Source organism: Dipodomys spectabilis, unplaced genomic scaffold (genome assembly GCF_019054845.1).
Source record: "Dipodomys spectabilis isolate Male_0828 unplaced genomic scaffold, ASM1905484v1 ptg000297l, whole genome shotgun sequence".
NCBI lineage: Eukaryota > Metazoa > Chordata > Mammalia > Rodentia > Heteromyidae > Dipodomys > Dipodomys spectabilis.
The window spans coordinates 1,584,453-1,602,429 of NW_024870974.1; the positions used below are offsets into that span (position 1 = coordinate 1,584,453).

The following is a 17,977-nucleotide window of genomic DNA, read 5'->3' on the forward strand; positions in this document are numbered from 1 at the left end:
CCAGGCCCTACATTCAAGTCCCATGACTGTCAAAAAAAAAAAAAAAAAAAGAGTTCATCAGCCATTGGATGAGTGGACAGTTATCAAACCTGAGTGAAATCACTATACTAGTATAATATGTCCAAACCTACTGTAATCATTTTGATAACTAAAGGAAAGTATCATGGATCCAAAAAACAAATGTCTGCATTTCTTTTGGTAACATTATTATTTGATGAGGATTAAAAAAAACAATGAAAAGGTTTTAAAACATTTTTCAATGTTATGGTGTACTGCTGGGCACCAGGGGCTCACATCTGTAATCTTAACTATTCGGGAAGCTGAGATCTGTCTGAGAATCTCAGTTCGAAATCAGCGTGGAAAGCCTATGGGACTCTTAGGTCTAATTAACTACCAAAAAGCTGGAAGTGGAGCTGTGAATGAAGTGGTAGAGCTCCAGCCTTGAGCAAAAGGAGCTAAGCAGCAGCATTCAGGCCCTGAGTTCCAGTCCCAATACTGATGTGCATACCTGCATGCGTGTGTGCGTGCGGAAACCCGCAGGTGCATGCGTGCGCATACACACACATACACATGCACACACAGGAAACGTAGTTTAACTTACTTGCATGCGTAGCTGTCTACTGCCTCGACATACATGCACACACCGCCATGGAGACAATACCCATCATGGGAGGGAGGACATCCCGGGTAGCTATTCCTGACCAGATGGCGACCATCTTCCTCAAGGGGAGAGGGTGAAGTTGAATCTGGAAGAGTCAAGGATATTTCTTTTCTTTTCTTTTCTTTTGCCAGTTCTGGGGCTTGAAATCAGGGCCTGGGTGGTTACTGTCCCTGAGCTTCTTTTGCTCAAGGCTAGCACTCTACTCCTTGGGCCACAGAACTACTTCTGGCTTTTCCTGCTTATGTGGTACTGAGGTATGGAACCCAGGGCTTCATGCATACTAGGCAAGCACTCTACCACTAAGCCATATTCCCAGCCATTACTTTTATTTTCTAAGGTGCTTTTTCAAGTATCAACACCAGGACTAGTGTTAGGGAATAAGTTGTGATATGGCGTCTCTTAGTGACAGAGAGCTGTCAGGACTAACAACAGCTTTCCCTTCCAACCCACCCCTCTTTCCTTCGGCACAGGTTCTTTGATAGAAAGTATGTTGGAAGCAAGTAAGAGGATGGTTGACCCCAAATCACCATATGAATTTGACCACTCATCTCATACAAAAGCAGATCTGCCATCCAGAAAGACTGATGTCAGCTTCAAGAAGTTCTCACCCAACAACCCTTGTCTTTGTGTATGGATGAAAAACTTTACCAGGCATCATTCAGTGGCTTATACCTGTAATCCTAGCTATTCGGGAGGCTGAGATCTAAGGATCACAGTTTGAAGCCAGCCTAGTTTGAAGCCAGCCTGGGCAAAAAAAAAAAAAAAAAAAAAACACAAAAAACCTCACAAAAACCTTTCTCCAACAATCTCAGAAATCAATTTCACCATTCAGGAGATTAGTCACATAGTTCAACAGGAAAAAATAACAAAACACACCTAGGTGCCCGGGAGTAATAAACAAAGGATTTATTCCATATGTTACAGAATGAAGGAAGCCTGGACCTCTTGGGGATCTCCAGGCCAGCATCAGCCCAATAAAGAAATGCAGTTCTGCAGCCTGATTGACAGAATGATTTCTAAGAATCTCTAAGGCACAGAATATCCCTGCACCAGGGCTGGGAATGTGGCTTAGTGGTAGAGCGCTTACCTAGCACTCCTGAAGCCCTGGGTTCAATTCCTCAGTATCACAATACACAGAAAAAGCCAGAAGTGGTGCTTGGGCTCAAGTGGTAAAGTGTTTGAGCAAAAGAAGCTCAGGGACAGTGCCCAGGCCCTGAGTTCAAGCCCCACAACTGGCAACAAGAATATCCCTGCACCAGGCCCCTCCGGCTGGGCCTAGTCCACCCTTCCACCTACCGGGACAAGGCAGCCCAGGTTCAGATGGGAGGCCTGCACACTGGCAGGTGTAGCCTCCCTCCGTATTCATGCAGTCGGCATTCTCTCCACAGCCATGAACCCCCAGCTGGCACTCATCCACATCTGTCAGAAGAGCAGGGGTGGGAATGAGAACAGAGGGGCACGGAGGAGGAAGAGGATTCTGCTACCGCCGCATCCAATGGTCTCCGAGGTGGCCATTTTCTCCTCTCACCATGCTGCAGCAGCTTCTAAGAAGGTTTAGGGAATCATCGTTAATCAGACAGACCGACCGACAGACAGATAGATAAAGGAACTGGATTCGACATGGTAGCCGTTGCCACACTGGAGTTCTGAGTTCTGTCTGTTCTGCGATGTTCTGTAACTGTAAAATACACACCAGATTTTGAAGACTTAGACTCAAAACTCAAAACACGCACACTCACACACAAGATATCCTATCATGTTTTCAATCATTAGGCTGTAATATCTTAGATATACTGGAGTAAATAAAATCGCTTCATAAAAGTAATTCACCTGTTTCTTTTTTTTTTTTTTTACTTTTCATAATCATAGCTACTAGAAAATTTAGAGCAGGGCCAATCCAAGGAGGGGGGAGGGGGGTGTGAATGACTGAGCCTCCAAGTCCAGTCCTCCATAAATAAAACCCAACTCAGCCAGTAGGGACTAGCCTGTCTCTTCACAAGTTCATAGGGGGAATCTCTACATCTCAGAGAGACTTTCTGGAGATAGGGAATTAAGGTTAAATGAAGTCAGAAGAGGATAGCCTTAATCCAGTAGAATGGCTGTCCTTAAAGAACAGGAAGATATATATTTTCTCCTCCTCTCCCTCCCTGTGTTTTCTCCTCTGCCTTCTTCCCTTCCCCACTTTTTCCTTTTTTGTCTCCCTCTCTGGCTTTCTCTCTTCACCCTCTTTCCTTCCTCCTTCTCTTTCACCAGAACTAAGCTAGCCCATTATCTTTACCTGGGATTTCTAGCCTCCAGGCTGGTGAGAAAACCAACTTGTATCACTTAAGTCACCTACTGTGTGGTACTTAGTTATGGCATAGTTTTTCCCCCACCCATCCAGTGCTTGCCCTTAGTACTACCATTTCCTCCTCCCCAGATCTCCTTTGCTCATGCTTGGAATACCCCCATTTATCCGTTCATGTTTCCACCTAATTAAGACTTGCTCATTCCCTGGGGCTCTTCTTAGTGATACTTCCTCCATGAACTCTTGCCCAATCCCTCAGATCTTTCTCCCCATTCTAAAGCTTCCATGGTGTTTAGTTCTTCTTCTTTTTTTCCTTCTCTCATGACATGCACCTTTTGTTCTCATTTACCACAGCTGTTTTGACTTAAGGTTATTTTCTCCTTGCATGAGAAGCTTGGCTTCCTCATCTTGGCCACCACCTTGAATCGCTATCCTGCTCCCAAATAGTTCAGCAGACTCCTATTTCTTTGTGGTTTTGTTTGTTTGTTTTTCCATCCTGGCTTTCTGTTATAATCTCGAGTTTATAAATCTTCTCTCACCTTGGGAGAGGGAGAAGGAGCTTCTCCAGAAAGCAAAACAAAGATGTACTCTTGGCCAAGACAATAAGAACAATAACACAACTTCTACATAGCATTTAAGTGTCAGGGATAGTTCAAAGCATTTCATCTCTACATACATCCATGGAAGGAGGGAGAGGGAGAGAGAGAAAAAAAGAGAGACGAGAGAGAAATACAGAAAGGGAAAGAAAAACAGAAACATAGAGAAAGAAACAAACACAGAGAAAGAGACAGAGCAACAGTCAGACACACAAAGAGTGAGAGTGAGAAATACAGAGAGAGAAAAACAGAAACACAGAGAGAGAGAGGGAGGGAGGGAGGGAGGGAGGGAGAGAAAGAATGAGAGAAAGAGAGAGATCCCTGTGGCTTCCAGGGGCCAAAGAATCCTATGTTGACCAGACACACAAGACCATAACACCTAGGGCATGCTTAATACTACAGATGGGTTAGTAATATTAAAAAAAATTGAGTCCATTGAGTTAAAAAAAAATTCCAGAAAGGACACCTTCTTTGCTCTTCACAAGAAATGAAATATGAAGTCTGTTTGTCTAAATTCTCTATGAGCCTGCTTAATTGGAGGCTGACATTTTCCTGACTGCCAGCCAAGTATGTACTTAAAGAGCGTGTCAAATGTCTGTGGACTCCACAGGAGTAGTCTGATAAAGGTCTGGGTTAAGCCCAGCAGATCTAGAAAATGGATAGTTGTGATAGGTATTTATTTCTTCTTGAACCTTCCGTGTGGGCATCATTTGAGTTTCTTATCGGGGCCTCTGTCCTTTGCTGTGATCAGATTTTGTTTTGTTTTCAGAAGAAGAAAAGAAAAATATTTGAAGAGGACTTAGAACGTCTTGAGAAACTTCAGCTGACTGCTGTTCTGGGTGCGTGTGGCTCCAACATGTCTCCACTTGTACGGTGACGGCTGAGAGGCAGAAGGTGACCGCTGGGCAAACTCCCCCCTCACAGACCCACCTAAACCTTGGCTGGTGACGAAAGTGAGTGTCATCACCCTATCCTCATAGCGAAATGGCAGTGGCTCGAATGTCCCATTGAATGATCTATCAAGAAACACTGGATGAAGTCAGGCACTAATGGCTCACGCCTGTAATCCTAGCTACTCAGAAGGTTGAGATCTGAGGATGAAAGTTCAAAGCCAGCCTGGGCAAGAAAGGCCATGAGACTCTTTATTTCCAATGAATCACCAAAAACCTGGAAGAGGAGCTGTGGCTCAAGTGGTGGAGCACCAACCTTGAGTTTAAAAAAGCTCAGGGACAGTGCCCAGGCCCCGAGTTCAAGCCCCAATAAATAAATACTCAATAAAACGAGTCAAAAAACTACTCATCCTTTCTCCCTACAGCTGTGATTCCCAGTCACCCACAACGGCCCTGCAACTTTCTATATTCTGATCACCAAATGCAGTGACAAACAAAGGCTGCCCAGGTCTGTCTTAATGGCCCAAGCCACAGAACTCCCACTAGACATTGGGTCACTCAACTCTCCAAGAGGCTGGAAGCTGGCTAGTGTAGGCATGGCCAAGCACAGCAAGGAGACTTTCCTAAGACCAGAACAGCTGCACAAGTCCTCTTATGAAAGGACTTGAGATGTGTGTCACTCAATCAATCATATGCTGTCAATCTTATGGCCCAACATACACATAATGTTTAGTGATTCCACTCCCCCCTCCCCTCCCCCCCCATCCCTCTCCTGAGCCCTCTCACCCAGACAGTGAATCCCATCTCCTCGGAAGCCTTCTGAGCACCGGCACACGTAGCTGCCTTCGGTGTTAATGCATGTGGAAGAGGCCGGTGGGCAGGCTGCGGTACCCAGCATGCATTCATCAATATCTGCAGGCAGAAGTGTAAATGAGTGTCATCCTCAAGCAATCCTGCCATGATGGGGATTGAAGAAATGATACAGCCCCTGACAGGTACTGCTGGGAGGTAGAATTCACACCTTGTTTCTTGGATATAAAGCCCACTTTTTTTTTTGTATGTGTGTCAGAACTGAGGCTTGAACTTATGGCCTGGACACTTCTTCTTAGTTTTTTCATTCAAGGCTGGCACTCTATCACTTTAGCCACGCCTCCACTTCTGGTATTTTCTTGGTTAATTGAAGATTAAAAAGTCTCACAGGCATTCCTACCTAGGCTGGCTTTGAACTACAATCCTGGGATCTCTGCCTCCTGAGTTGCTTGGACTACAGTTGTGAGCACTGGTACCCAACTTTTGAAGTTCACTTTTGAATTGATTTATCCTGAGTTCCCACGTGCCCAATAGCCAAGTGTGTGCAAATAAATCACTTCCTGCCAGAGAGTCAGAGCAGACTATTTTCCAGTAATCACTAACTTAGCATTTTGAGGTTATTGAAGTTAAAATATAAACTAGAAATCTATCCTAGCCTAGGTGTTCAACTAGAACTTGTACACGAAGCTTCTGTGGGGGAAGTGTTCTACTTTCTTTGGCATTGGTGAATTTACAAATTTGCCCTGAGCTCAGATTCACACTTTTAGAGCTCATTATAAATTCTTCCTCTTCCATATTGAGTGCATCATTTTAATATGCACTTCATGTAATATGTGTCGCTATTACATATAGATATGTCGGTAAGTCTCGATTTCTATGGATGTCCCTTTTTAAAAGTTAACATCAAATAGCTTACTTAAATCTGCTGATCACATAAACCCTTCTGGAGATTTCAAGTGATGGAGAGGAAAGTGGGTTTGGGGATCACACGTTTTGATTGACCCTGGCTCTTACCAAAACATGCTTTTCCATCACCGGCAAAGCCTTGCAAACACCGACAGGTGGCATTCTCTCCTTCAGATGCACACGTGGCATGCCTGCCGCATCCGCCAGGGCCACAGTCATCTCCATCTACAAACAGCAAGAACCCCTTCCATTACTGCAGACCTCCCCAGGTGAGAGACAATGGAATTCAGTGCCTAGGGTTGTAGAGAACATTCCAACACTTTTTTGTGCAAGTTCTGGGACAGGCTGGTCCACCAAATAGAAACATCTAGTTGCCTTGTAAGCTACATTTATATTATAGGATTTATAGGCCACATGATTCTGTTTACATGCTCTCAACAAACTTCAGTCTTTTCTTTTTTCTTTTGGTCAGTCGTAGGGCTTGAACTCAGGGCCTGGACGCTGACCCTGAGCTTTTTTTGCTCAAGGCTGGTGTTCTACCACTTTGAGCCATAGTATCACTTCCATTTTCTGGTGATTCATTGAAGATAGGAGTCTCATAAGGGTCTCCTGCCCAGGCTGGTTTTGAGCTTTGATCCTCAGATCTCAACCTCCTGATTAGCTAGGATTGCAGGCATGAGCCACCAGTGCCTGGCTTCTTCAGATTTTTTTGAGACAAAATCTGGCTATGTAGGCCAATTGGAGGCTATGTAGCCTCCAATTCAAGACCTTCCTGAAGGCTGGACTTACAGGCATGTGCCACCATGTCCAGCTAAACTTCGTCTTACATGAGTTCAAAGTGCCCTGTGTGAACTTGTTTGCAACTTCTGTTCTGTTGTTTTGTTTTGGGTGCCAGTACTGGGGTTTGAGATCAGGGCCCAGACATTAATTGTCCCTGAGCTTTTTCATTCAAGGCTAGCACTCTACCACTGGAGCCCCAGTTCCCCTGTCAGCTTTTTGGTGGTTAAATTGGAGATTAGAGTCTCATGGACTTTCCTGCCCAGGTTAGCTTTGAATCTCTTAGCCTCAGATCTCAACTTTGTTGAGTAACTAGGATTATAGATATAAACTATCAGCACCCAGCTTGTCATGTTTTAAAAGCATTTCCAAGTTTGAGCCATAACTTTGTTAGGAAATAGATAGCATTAAATTTCAAAAGAAATTTTTTCCTTAAAAATCCCCAACCAATTGGGTGCTGGCGGCTCACGCCTGTAATCCTAGTTACTCAGGAAGCTGAGATCTGAGGATCGCAGTTTGAAGCCAGCCCACGCAGGAAACTCCATGAGACCCTTATCTCTAACAAACTACTCAAAAAAAAAAAAAAAAAAAGAGCTGGAAGTGGTGCTGTGGCTCAAATGGTAGAGTGCTTGGCTTGAGCAAAAGAAGCTCAGGGACAGCACGCAGGCCCAGAGTTCAAACCCCAAGACTGGCAAAAAGAAAAAAAAGAAAAAAAAAAACCCAACCATTGTGGCATACAAGGAAAAGATTTATTCTCTCCCCCAAAGACACACAGATTAGTACGAAACACTTTGATCTTTATATGTTAGAGTTCAAATGGTAAAACGATTTATTATCAATTTATGAATATCATCTATCATGCATAATAGAACATGTATGTCATAGCACGTGCTTATTAGCAAGATTGATGCAGAGACTTTCAAGCCTCCAGGCACTGTGAGAAAGTCATGAACCACACAAGTTAGATGCTGTCATACTTCGCTGAAATGCTAGGGCTCCAGGGGACAACCCTACTTGTTGAGCCATAAACAGGAGCAGGCTTTCCTTGGCTGCTTCTTTTTCTTTTTCTTTTCCTTTGTGGCTTTCACTACCTATGTACATAGTGATTCTTCAAATGCCACCCACTCCCCCTTTTCTTTGGAGTTGGAGAATCTATAAACAACCATCATCCATCTCCTCACTGGTATCTTTGTTCATCTGGATACAGAAGAAACAAAAGAAGCCCTCCAAACTGGCTCATCAATCACAGAAGGTTAAAGGACCTCAGCAGGTACCACGTGACTGCACACGCTGGGTGGCTGTGCTTGGTTTGCTTAGCTACTTGAGCAAGAAGAAGGTTCCTGTGGGAACACTGGCCTGTCACACTTGCCTGGTCACCTTCTGTCACTCACGACTCTCAGGATGTCTAAGTGCAGAATGCACATTGGACAATATCCAATTGCCCAAGATATTTAAAATTACTTGCTGTCAGGTGCTGGTGGCTCACGCCTGTTAATTCTAGCTACTGATGAGACTGAGACCTGTGGTTCAAAGCCAGCCCAGGCAAGAAAGTCTGTGAGAGTCTTATCTCCAATTCATTTCTTGAGCTGTAGTTCAAGAGGTAGAGTACCAACCTTGAGCCAAAAAAAGCTAAGGGACAGAGTTCAGGCCCTGACTTCAAACCCCACTTCTGGAACAAAATGAAATGAAATAAATTGAAATGAAATCGCTTGCAGAATTGTCCTGTTAGACTATGATTCAGGAGTTTATGTGTTAAGTTGCAAGCCTGATGCTAGCTTTGCATATGAAACACAATGGTTGCACAATTGCAGGAAGGATATGCTGAAGCTAGGCTTCTTTCTGCCTTAATCTAGTTCTGAACAGAATGCCTATGTTCACTTTCTAGCAATTTCTGCTAGGTCTGCTTTTCCTATGATGGTTGTAAGAATCAGAAGGAAAGCCATTTGTGTGTGTGTGTGTGTGTGTGTGTGTGTGTGTGTGCATACGCTCACGCATGTGTATGCCCAAATAGGGCTTAGCTTTTTTCTCTCAAGTGCAGTGCTCTACCACTTGATCCGCACCTCTACTTGGAAATAAAAATCTCAAGAACTTTTCTACTGGGACTGGCTTTGACGTTTGGTCTGTAGATCTTTGAACTTTGATCTTCTGAGTAACTAGGATGGCAGGTATGAGCTGCTAGTACCTGGTTTCCAAGGTATATTTCTTTAAAGAATATTTACCTCAAAGATTCTCAATGTGTACAGTTCATGTGCAGTCTAGTGTGGGGCTGGACACAACTCAGAGGAGAAGAACTGGATACCCAAGTTCACTTTCCTAAGCCTTGTGTAAATGTAGTCAAAATCCAGGTAAGATAATTCAGAATACTGGGTAGAATGAAAATTGCTGGAACCAGAGCTGGACTGGGAAACACACTTTCCATACCTGACACCATGATTTCCACTAACATGTCCTGTGGTTCTGTGGCGTTTTCTCTGGATGATCCAGGCTGGGGTACATGGTCCAGCAGTGCCACATGGTTGTCTCCATTTCCTTCACCGCCTGTGGAAAGCCAACAGATGCCATTAATGTCATTTTTCTGTTTCAAGGGAAGTTCGTTTTCATGTATGCTTGCAGTTATTCATTGCATATTAGTTCAGTAAGCAGATGTAATCGAACTGGCAGGTCTGTGGTAACTTAGTAAGACTTCTCCTACTGCCCCCTGCTCTCCAGTATTACCCAGTCCCCTCAGTGAAGCCAGTGGGGTGATAGATGGTATTCATTTGGGTATGGGCAAAAATAAAATCCTGATGAACACAACCAGCTCATAACTACAGGTCACCAGAGCAAGGGCAAATCAGTGAGATCATTTCCTCAACGTGTCCTCCACACCCTCCCTGCTTTAGGGCTTGGTTCGTGTTCATTCTAGCCTGGTTTTTACCTGTATTTTAGAATGTGAATGGGCATGGAGAAGCCGTAATTGAAATGCAGGTATGGATTCACGCACTCCCGCTTTCACGAGACGCTCAAGATGGAAGGTAAGGATGACTGGCTTGTCTTTAAACTCATGACTATTGACTATACAGCTTTTACTGTAGTATTCTGTTAAATAAATGAGAAATGCACACAAAGCACCCCCAGTGCCTACTAAGTCACCAGAGCAATGGAAGAATGGTGAACTGTGAGTTGAAACTTGCATCTTTCCAAAACAAGAATCTCATGAGGCTGTTCAAGGGCTGGAGGAATGCTAGAGGAGTGTTAGAACGCATACCCAGCAAGCACAAGGCCCTGAGTTCAAACCCCAGTACTACCAAAACTATTAAATAACAAAGGTTGTAAATCAACACTACCTCTCCCAACTCCCTGGCTTTGTGAAGGTAGATTTCCTTCATAGACTTTAATTGAAATGACAAACAATAGATCTGATGTAGAACTGGATATGAATACCCAATTTGTCCTCTATTCATTGAGATTTAGATAAATAAATGGAAAACTAAGGTGCCCTTTTCACTAAGATGTTTTTGCTTTGGAAAGAACACTAATTAATGTTAAAAAAATATGCTATGTTAACAGATTGAAATAAAGTTATGGTTTTAACAAAAACTTTGTTGTAGTATCTAAAATCAATATTGACAGGTATATTCCATGTAAAAACTCTTTAGGATTTTCAGTAAATTTTAAAAAAAAGTATAAGCAGGGCACCAGTGGCTCACACCTGTAATCTTAGCTACTCAGGAGGCTGAGATCTGAGGATCGAAGTTCAAAGCCAGGCCAGACAGGAAAGTCCGTGAGACTCTTATCTCCAATTAACCAGAAAACCAGAAGTGGCACTGTGGCTCAAAGGTAGAGTGCTGGCTTTGAGCTGAAGGGCGCACGAACAGCACCCAAGTCCAGAGTTCAAACCCCACAACTGACCAAAAAAAAAAGTATAAAGAGGTACAGAGATCAAGAGGTATGAAATTATTGTCTTTGGACAACAAGTTAGCAGACAATTCTGAAAATCCAAGATATCCATGAGGGATGAATATACTTATTGGTAATCTCTTACCAAACTCATATTTTTACCATGACTATCAGATAAATAGAACTTTTTTTCTTTTCCTGCTAGTACTGTGAAGTCAGGGTATGGGCACTGTCTTTGAGCTTTTTGCTCAAGGCTAGTGCTCTTCCTATTGAACTACAGCTCCACTTCTGATTTGTTGCTGTTTAACTGGAGATAAGAGTCTCTCAGACTTTCCTGCCTGGGCTGGCTTTGAACCACAATCCTCAGATCTCAGCCTCCTGAATAGCTAGGATAACAGCCATGAGCCACTGGCACCTTGCAAATAAGACTTTTTAAAAATGGTTCCATGAAATCTAAATTATCCTTGGTGTATTTTTTGGTAGAAATATATCCAAAGAAAGACCATGTATGCTTTCTCAGGATGGATTTCCTACACTTGTTCTGTATCCTAAAGTCATGTTCCTGAAGGACTTTGACTTTCTTATTAAAACCTTACATACAAGAAGAAGATGTTACACTACAGCCTCTAAAACTGAAGATATCAAACACATAAACAAGCAGGGTAGTCCTAGCTATTCAAGGGGCTTAGATCTGAGGACTTCAGTTCAAAGCCAGCCCAGGCAGAAAAATCTGTGAGATTCTTAGCTCCAATTAACTAGCTGTGGCGAGAGTGCTTTCCACGAGCAAAAAAATAAAAATCTCAGGGACAGTGCCCAGGCCTTGAGTGCAAACCCCAGGACTAGCACAAAAACAAAACAAAAACCAAGAACCTCCTAAACACGAAGTCTCTAAGTACTTGTGTGAGGTGGTGAAACATGGACATTTATTTCCAAGCTAGGCCCTCTCCATTACAAATGGAGAAAGGAGGCTGATTGGAGCCAAAGACTTTATAATGAGCACTCAAGTGAATTTAGTCTGTAACACATAACTGAAAACTCCTCAGAGGGGTTAAGGGAAAAAAAAAACCAACCACAGTCTTGCATTCCTGGAGACCAAGAGCCTCAAACATACAAAATATTAAAACTCAGCAAAAGCAGGGACGGAGATGGGATCTAAGGGCCCCAGAGCACTGGTGAGATGATTTAGATGCCTAATTGATCGTATTACCAGCTGCTGGCCGATGACTCTTTGGATCAAGACACATTCTCCCATCGGGAGCTTTTGTAAAACCTTCATGACAGGAACACTGAGCAGTTCCAAAGCTCTCTTGGCAAATCTGTTGACAGCCTCCATTCTGATGTAAGCAGGGATCAGCACCTAGTGAGAGAGAAAAGCAGCCAATCCACAAGTGAGCTCATAGGCATGAAGGATGCTATTGGTTGTAGTCTACACCTCTGGAGAGAGAATTCTGGGTATCTAAATCGAGGTGATGTGATTAAGTATTTCATAAAGATCCCACAGGGAGCCTGCCTCCAAGGTCAGCTCCAAATGCTACCACAGGAGGATTTAACGACTGTAGACAGTACTTTTTCCGCTCAAAATACTCTCCGGTCAGATGGGATCTCTACCTGCTGATTCAGTCAAGCTGACGCAGGACAAAGGAGAAAGAAGAGCCACTGGAGGAGACTAATGCTCCTAGCATCTCCTTGCTTGGCTGGTACTCCCTGGCTGGCATATTGGGGTAGGAAAAAAAGCCCCAGGACAGGAAGACATTTCCACTGCAAGAATCTCAACTGCCTCCCTTAAGAGCTTGTAAGCCACAGCCTTGGAAATACAACAAGTAAAAACAATTGGGGGAGTGTGGGTGCTGTTAAGGTGAAAAATAAGTTTAAGTAACTCAAATGACCAAGCAAATTAACAAACCACTGGAGTGTCTTAAACCAAGCAAAGTGGAAATCTTAGCATTTGTGTGTGTGTGTGTGTGTGTGTATATATATATATATATACACACATGTGATGGTACTGGGGCTTGAACTCAGGGCCCGGGAGCTGTCTCTTAGCTTTTTTTTGCTCAACGGTGGTGCTCTCCCACTTGAGCCACAGCTTTCCTTCTAGCTTTTTGGTGGCTAACTGGTGGATTTTCCGGCCCAGGCAGGCTTTGAATTGCGATCCTCAGATCTCAGCCTCCGGGTTCACTAGGATTACAGGTATGCACCACCAGCATCTGACTCAGAAAAATCTTAAAATCTACCCAGAGAGGGGTGAATTGAAAAGTCCTTTCCACTGCCCCCCCTTCCCACCCCCACCCCCAAACCCATCTGTCATCAGCTACAGTAGTGGCAGGTTGTGGCCAAGGAAGGCCTACGGAACATCTCCAGTGTACCTGGTTTTGCCAATGGGTGGACCACAACCAGAGACGAGGGCTTCAGCATGCTGCCTCGGAGACATACCCTGTTTGCGCCAGTCCTCTTGTTCACCCTTATTACCGATGGCATAGCCCATTCCGAGATCCACAGGTGATCCTCAAACACGGCTAGAGCAAAGGGACGACCTGGAAGCGATTCAGAGTCATGCCATACAATGAAGATTTGCAAGGGGACCAAGCTGGAAGCCTGCAGCATTCCTACACTACATCTTTCCCACAGCTGCTGAGCTGATGGCCTACACCTGCATTTGGAGAAACTCCAGGCTGATGGAACTCTGCCTTAGAGGGCTAGCAAGGCCCATTGTCACCCAGCAAGTGAAGGCTGACTATCTTAATGACCCAAGAAGGAAGTAGATGAGGGAATGGTATATACTTATGTCTGCCACTATTTATATGCTGTTATTTTTTTCTTTGCCTTAGGTTCCTGAAATTTTTTTTAAATGCATATATTCTTTCTTAAAGAACATATAATTTTATTGTTATTATTAAGGTGTTGTACAGAAGGGTTACCATTTCACAATTCAGGCAGTTCTTGGTTTTGAAGGGCTGTAGCTGTACATTCATAGGGGTTAAAATGTTGCTGTAAGTCAGGTGCTGGTGGCTCATGCCTGTAATCCCAACCATTCGGGAGGCTGAGATCTGAGGATTTATCAAAGCCATCCCAGACATAACATTCCATGAGCATGTTATCTCCAGTTAGCCACCCAAAGCTGGAATTGGAGCTATAGCTCAAGTGGAAAAGCCCCCATACCAGCAGAAAAGAATGTTTTTGAGATGACTATTTCTTCAAATTCCTCTTTCTACCAACACCTTCCCTCCATTTGCCCCACGTCCTTCTCTCTCTGCCCTGTCATCTTAGTGTCTGTTTTTGGAAAAAGCTAATATGTTTTCTGCTACCTGCATTTCTATGGTTCCTGTGGACACCTGTGGGCTTCCTTCTACAGCACCCCAACCAAAACCACCTCTCAATGCCATCAGGAATTTCTTTGACAAGTCAGGAAAGGAATTAGGGAAATGTGATCACACATGACCTCAAACAGTTAAGGAACACTAAGGAGGCCCCAGCGTGAAAGCTCAGTAATACTGCACGTGAGCAGTCAATGTCATGACTTAGAACCCAGAGCTCCCTCTGGTGGCTCCAACCTCAAATATCAGGCGACAGTGAATCTCCACCCCATTATAACTAAGATCATTAACATCCATAATTCTTTTTATGTGGTAATACACATTATAACATTTACCACCTTAACCTTTCTAAGTGTCCGGTTCAGTAGTGTTATATATATTTATATGCTGTTGTACAGCGAATCTCCAAACTTTTCATCTTGCCAGTCTAAAGCTCGCTGCCTGTTAAATAACTTCCATGTCCCTCTCCATGTCTCTCCTGGTAAATATCATCCAACTTCATGTTTGTGTGAATTTGGCGACTCCTCAAGGCCATCCATTTGAAGCATGTAAGAATTAGCAAGTGTTTCAACTACCAAATATCCACTCCCAACATCATTTTCCTTATTGCTTTTTATTACCATTAAATGTGAATTCATTTACTCTTTATATTAAAAAGCTTAAGCAGGAGCTGAAGCCACCACATAAATTTCAGTAGATGGCACTAGGGGGTTGGTTAGGAATGATTACTTAGATAATTTCAAACCAGAGGATTTGACAATGGTCTTCAATAAAACATCACATTCCTCATTTTTCAGTAGCAATTTCAAATTACTAACCTATGCTCTGGACTAGATTATGACATTTTTACTATTGTGGCTAAGAATGTTAAAGTCTCTCTCTACCTTCTGCTGGAAAAGCTCTCCGTTTTCAGTTACTTGCATGGTGTTTTCTAAATAAGGAAGGTTTTCTCACGACACTCCATGACTTCACAGAAATCTCCACACCTCGCCTTCCCTGTCCCTACCATGCCTTTTATTACAATCATGTGTCCTGGTTCAAAGCCTGGGTTTACAGACTCCCTGAGTCCTTGTAAATCCCCCACTGCTAACACAAGCTGATAGCCACCTGCACGTCCCCTTTATATGGCCTTGTGCCGTAAAAATATTTGTGAGAATAAATGGTAAACTGCACTTGCTAATTTATGTACATGTGGTCAACTGACAGTTGCTAATGCCTAAAAGTGACATTATCGCTTGTGAAATGACACTCTGTAAAAATGGGACCAAGTTTTTAGTCCTAAATTTGGAAAATTTTAGTATTTTCATTCTGATTCGGGAAACCCTAGGAAAGAGAAATGATTGTACAACACTCCATTTTAACCAGTCTTTCAACATGTAGGTAATCCTGCTGCTCTTAATGCCTACAGGTTTGTCTGACTTTCTTTTCATCATTTGGTAAACTGTGTGTGTAGGGGGGGAGGTTGGGTGTGTGATTGAGTGTGTATTTATATCTGTGTTTGTTACGTTGGTGTGTGTGTGTGTGTATTGTGGTTAGCATTCATCAGCACTCAGTCAAATGAAGAAATGGCCCACCCCAAAGCCTCACCTACATCATTCTGGGCAAGTCTTTGGCGTTTGGAACCATCCAGATTGGCCATTTCAATGACAGCCCGCTTGGCATCACACCAATACAACAGGTCTGTCAAATAGTCAATGGTAATTCCACTGGGCTCCAACAGGTCAGAGCTGGCTATCACCAGCCGGCCGGAGCCTTTCAGGGAAGAGCTTTCAATTTTCGGATTAATCCCTGTATCGGTCCAGAATAATCTCCTTTAACCAAGAAAGCAAACAATAAATATGATCTGCATGAAAAATCCATTTTTCATCATTGAATGTATCAATAAGGGCTGGAGGTGTGGCTCAAGTGGTAGAGTGCCTGCAAGAACCCGAGTTCAAATCCTGTACTGCAAAATAAAAAATATCAATATGAATTACTTCAGGATATACTGAAGAGGGACATTAAGTCTGAGGCTCTACATTCAAGTTCTTGTACAGAAACAGACAGAGAGGAAGAAGGAAGGAAGAAAGGAAGGGAGGGAGGAAGGAAGGAAGGAAGGAAGGAAGGAAGGAAGGAAGGAAGGAAGGAAGGAAGGAAAGAAGGGAGGGAGGGAGGGAGGGAGGGAGGAGAAGGAGGAGGGAAGGGGAAGGGAAGGGAAAGAAGGGAGGAGGTCAGAAAAGGAGAGGAAGAGAGAAAAATTTTACATTATAAAAGACATAGAATGTACATTAGCCACATCATTTCTGAAGATTTAAATAGATCTCCCAGGTTCCCATGGCTTCAGATTCCACCATCACCTGAGGTCTTACACAAATTCAGTGGCAGGAGTTACCACGTGTCTGTAGCAGGGGCCCTGGGTTCCACAAATACCTACTTGGCCATCGGGTAAACAGCGATTCCTCGTGGCTGAGAGATGTTCTCCTTAATGATTGGCTGACGATGTTTACCACTTAGATCACTCCCTTCAATGACAGATTTCCTGAAATGTAGGTCATACAAGAATGTTTTGTTCTATCATCTTTACTTTTCGAACAAAAGCATCCTCATTCTTGATATGCTATCTCTTAAACATATACACATATATACAGTACAAAATTAGCACCCACAAGCCCCCTCTGATTTAAAACACCATCTTGGAACTAACTTCCTGATACCTGTCTGAGAAATAAGAGAAAGTAAAAGGACGCTGGGACAGGGGCCTGGCAGGGATAACAACAGGATAAATGCCCTCAAGTCTCTTGCAGAAGCAACGGAAGCCAGGAGCAAGAGAGTTGCCAGGCCCCTGGACACAGAACCAGGAGGAGGGGACAAACCAGCATAGGACAGCAAGTGGAAGTTTATGATTTTCGTCCATCTCTCTCTTTGTGTGTGTTGGGGAGGGGGGCCGGGAGGGGGAACTAGGATTTTGAACTCAGGGTCTTGTGCCTGCTCAGCAAGTGCTCTACCATCTTGAGTCACACTTCCAGACCTTTCTGCTTTATTTTTGCAGATTATGTTGTGGACTTTTTGCCTGGTAGGTTTGGAACTCCAATCTCTGTATCCCAAGTAACTGGATGACAGGCACAATCCATTGAGCCTGGTTTTGCCCATCTGATTCTAAGATGGTTGAGAATACAGTGGTTTCACTGACTATAGTTCAGTTACCCTGGAATCTTGTGCCCATCTTCCCCCAGTAGGAAGGAAGAAGTTCTGAGGCCACTTGCTGGGCCTGGGGGAATAAAACCATCAGCTCCATTTTCACATCCTCTATAAATTCTACTTGGAGGCTAGGAATGTGGTTTAGTGGTAGAGTGCTTGCCTAGCATGCATGAAGCCCTGGGTTGGATTCCTCAGTACCACATAAACACAAAAAGCCAGAAGTGGAGCTATGGCTCAAGTGGTAGAGTGCTGGCTAGCAAAAGAAGTTCAGGAACAATGCCCAGGCCCTGAGTTCAAACCCCAGGACTGGCAAAAAAATAAATAAATAAATAAATCTACTTGGAGAAGGATTGGGTGATGAGAATTGAGCCCCGTGAGGCACTCCCCTAATAATCCACTTCTATTTGGTTCAACCAAAAAGTGAAGTTCAAACTTACCGTGTAGGGAGCTTTAAGAAAGCAAAGAGCGGCACAAGTAGGCTCACCTCAACTCTAGTGTACTCCCTAATTGAAGGGAGCATCTCTTTGTATTCATTGGGAGCTTTCAAGGGAGACCACCACGCTACTTTCAGAGTGAGAGCTGCCCAACAAGAACCTCCAAAGAATGCTTTTTCAAAAAAAAATCTTACGGTAGTTTTTGCTATTCACCCCCAAACAGATAAACATATATTTCTACCTCCTTAA

At 43.6% G+C, this 17,977-nt stretch overlaps 1 protein-coding gene across 1 annotated transcript in view; it reads right to left on the minus strand.

Moving 5' to 3' along the window:
* Positions 1-17,977, minus strand: part of Egf (epidermal growth factor) — a 67,210-nt gene that overhangs the window by 11,690 nt on the left and 37,543 nt on the right. The window contains exons 12-20 of the mRNA XM_042701563.1: positions 16,531-16,635; positions 15,705-15,928; positions 13,170-13,337; positions 12,014-12,163; positions 9,349-9,465; positions 6,259-6,375; positions 5,221-5,346; positions 1,958-2,080; positions 602-746 (exon numbers count right to left, since the gene is read on the minus strand). Of these exons, the coding sequence (XP_042557497.1) occupies positions 602-746; positions 1,958-2,080; positions 5,221-5,346; positions 6,259-6,375; positions 9,349-9,465; positions 12,014-12,163; positions 13,170-13,337; positions 15,705-15,928; positions 16,531-16,635 (1,275 nt within the window). The remainder of the gene's footprint in view (positions 1-601; positions 747-1,957; positions 2,081-5,220; positions 5,347-6,258; positions 6,376-9,348; positions 9,466-12,013; positions 12,164-13,169; positions 13,338-15,704; positions 15,929-16,530; positions 16,636-17,977) is intronic.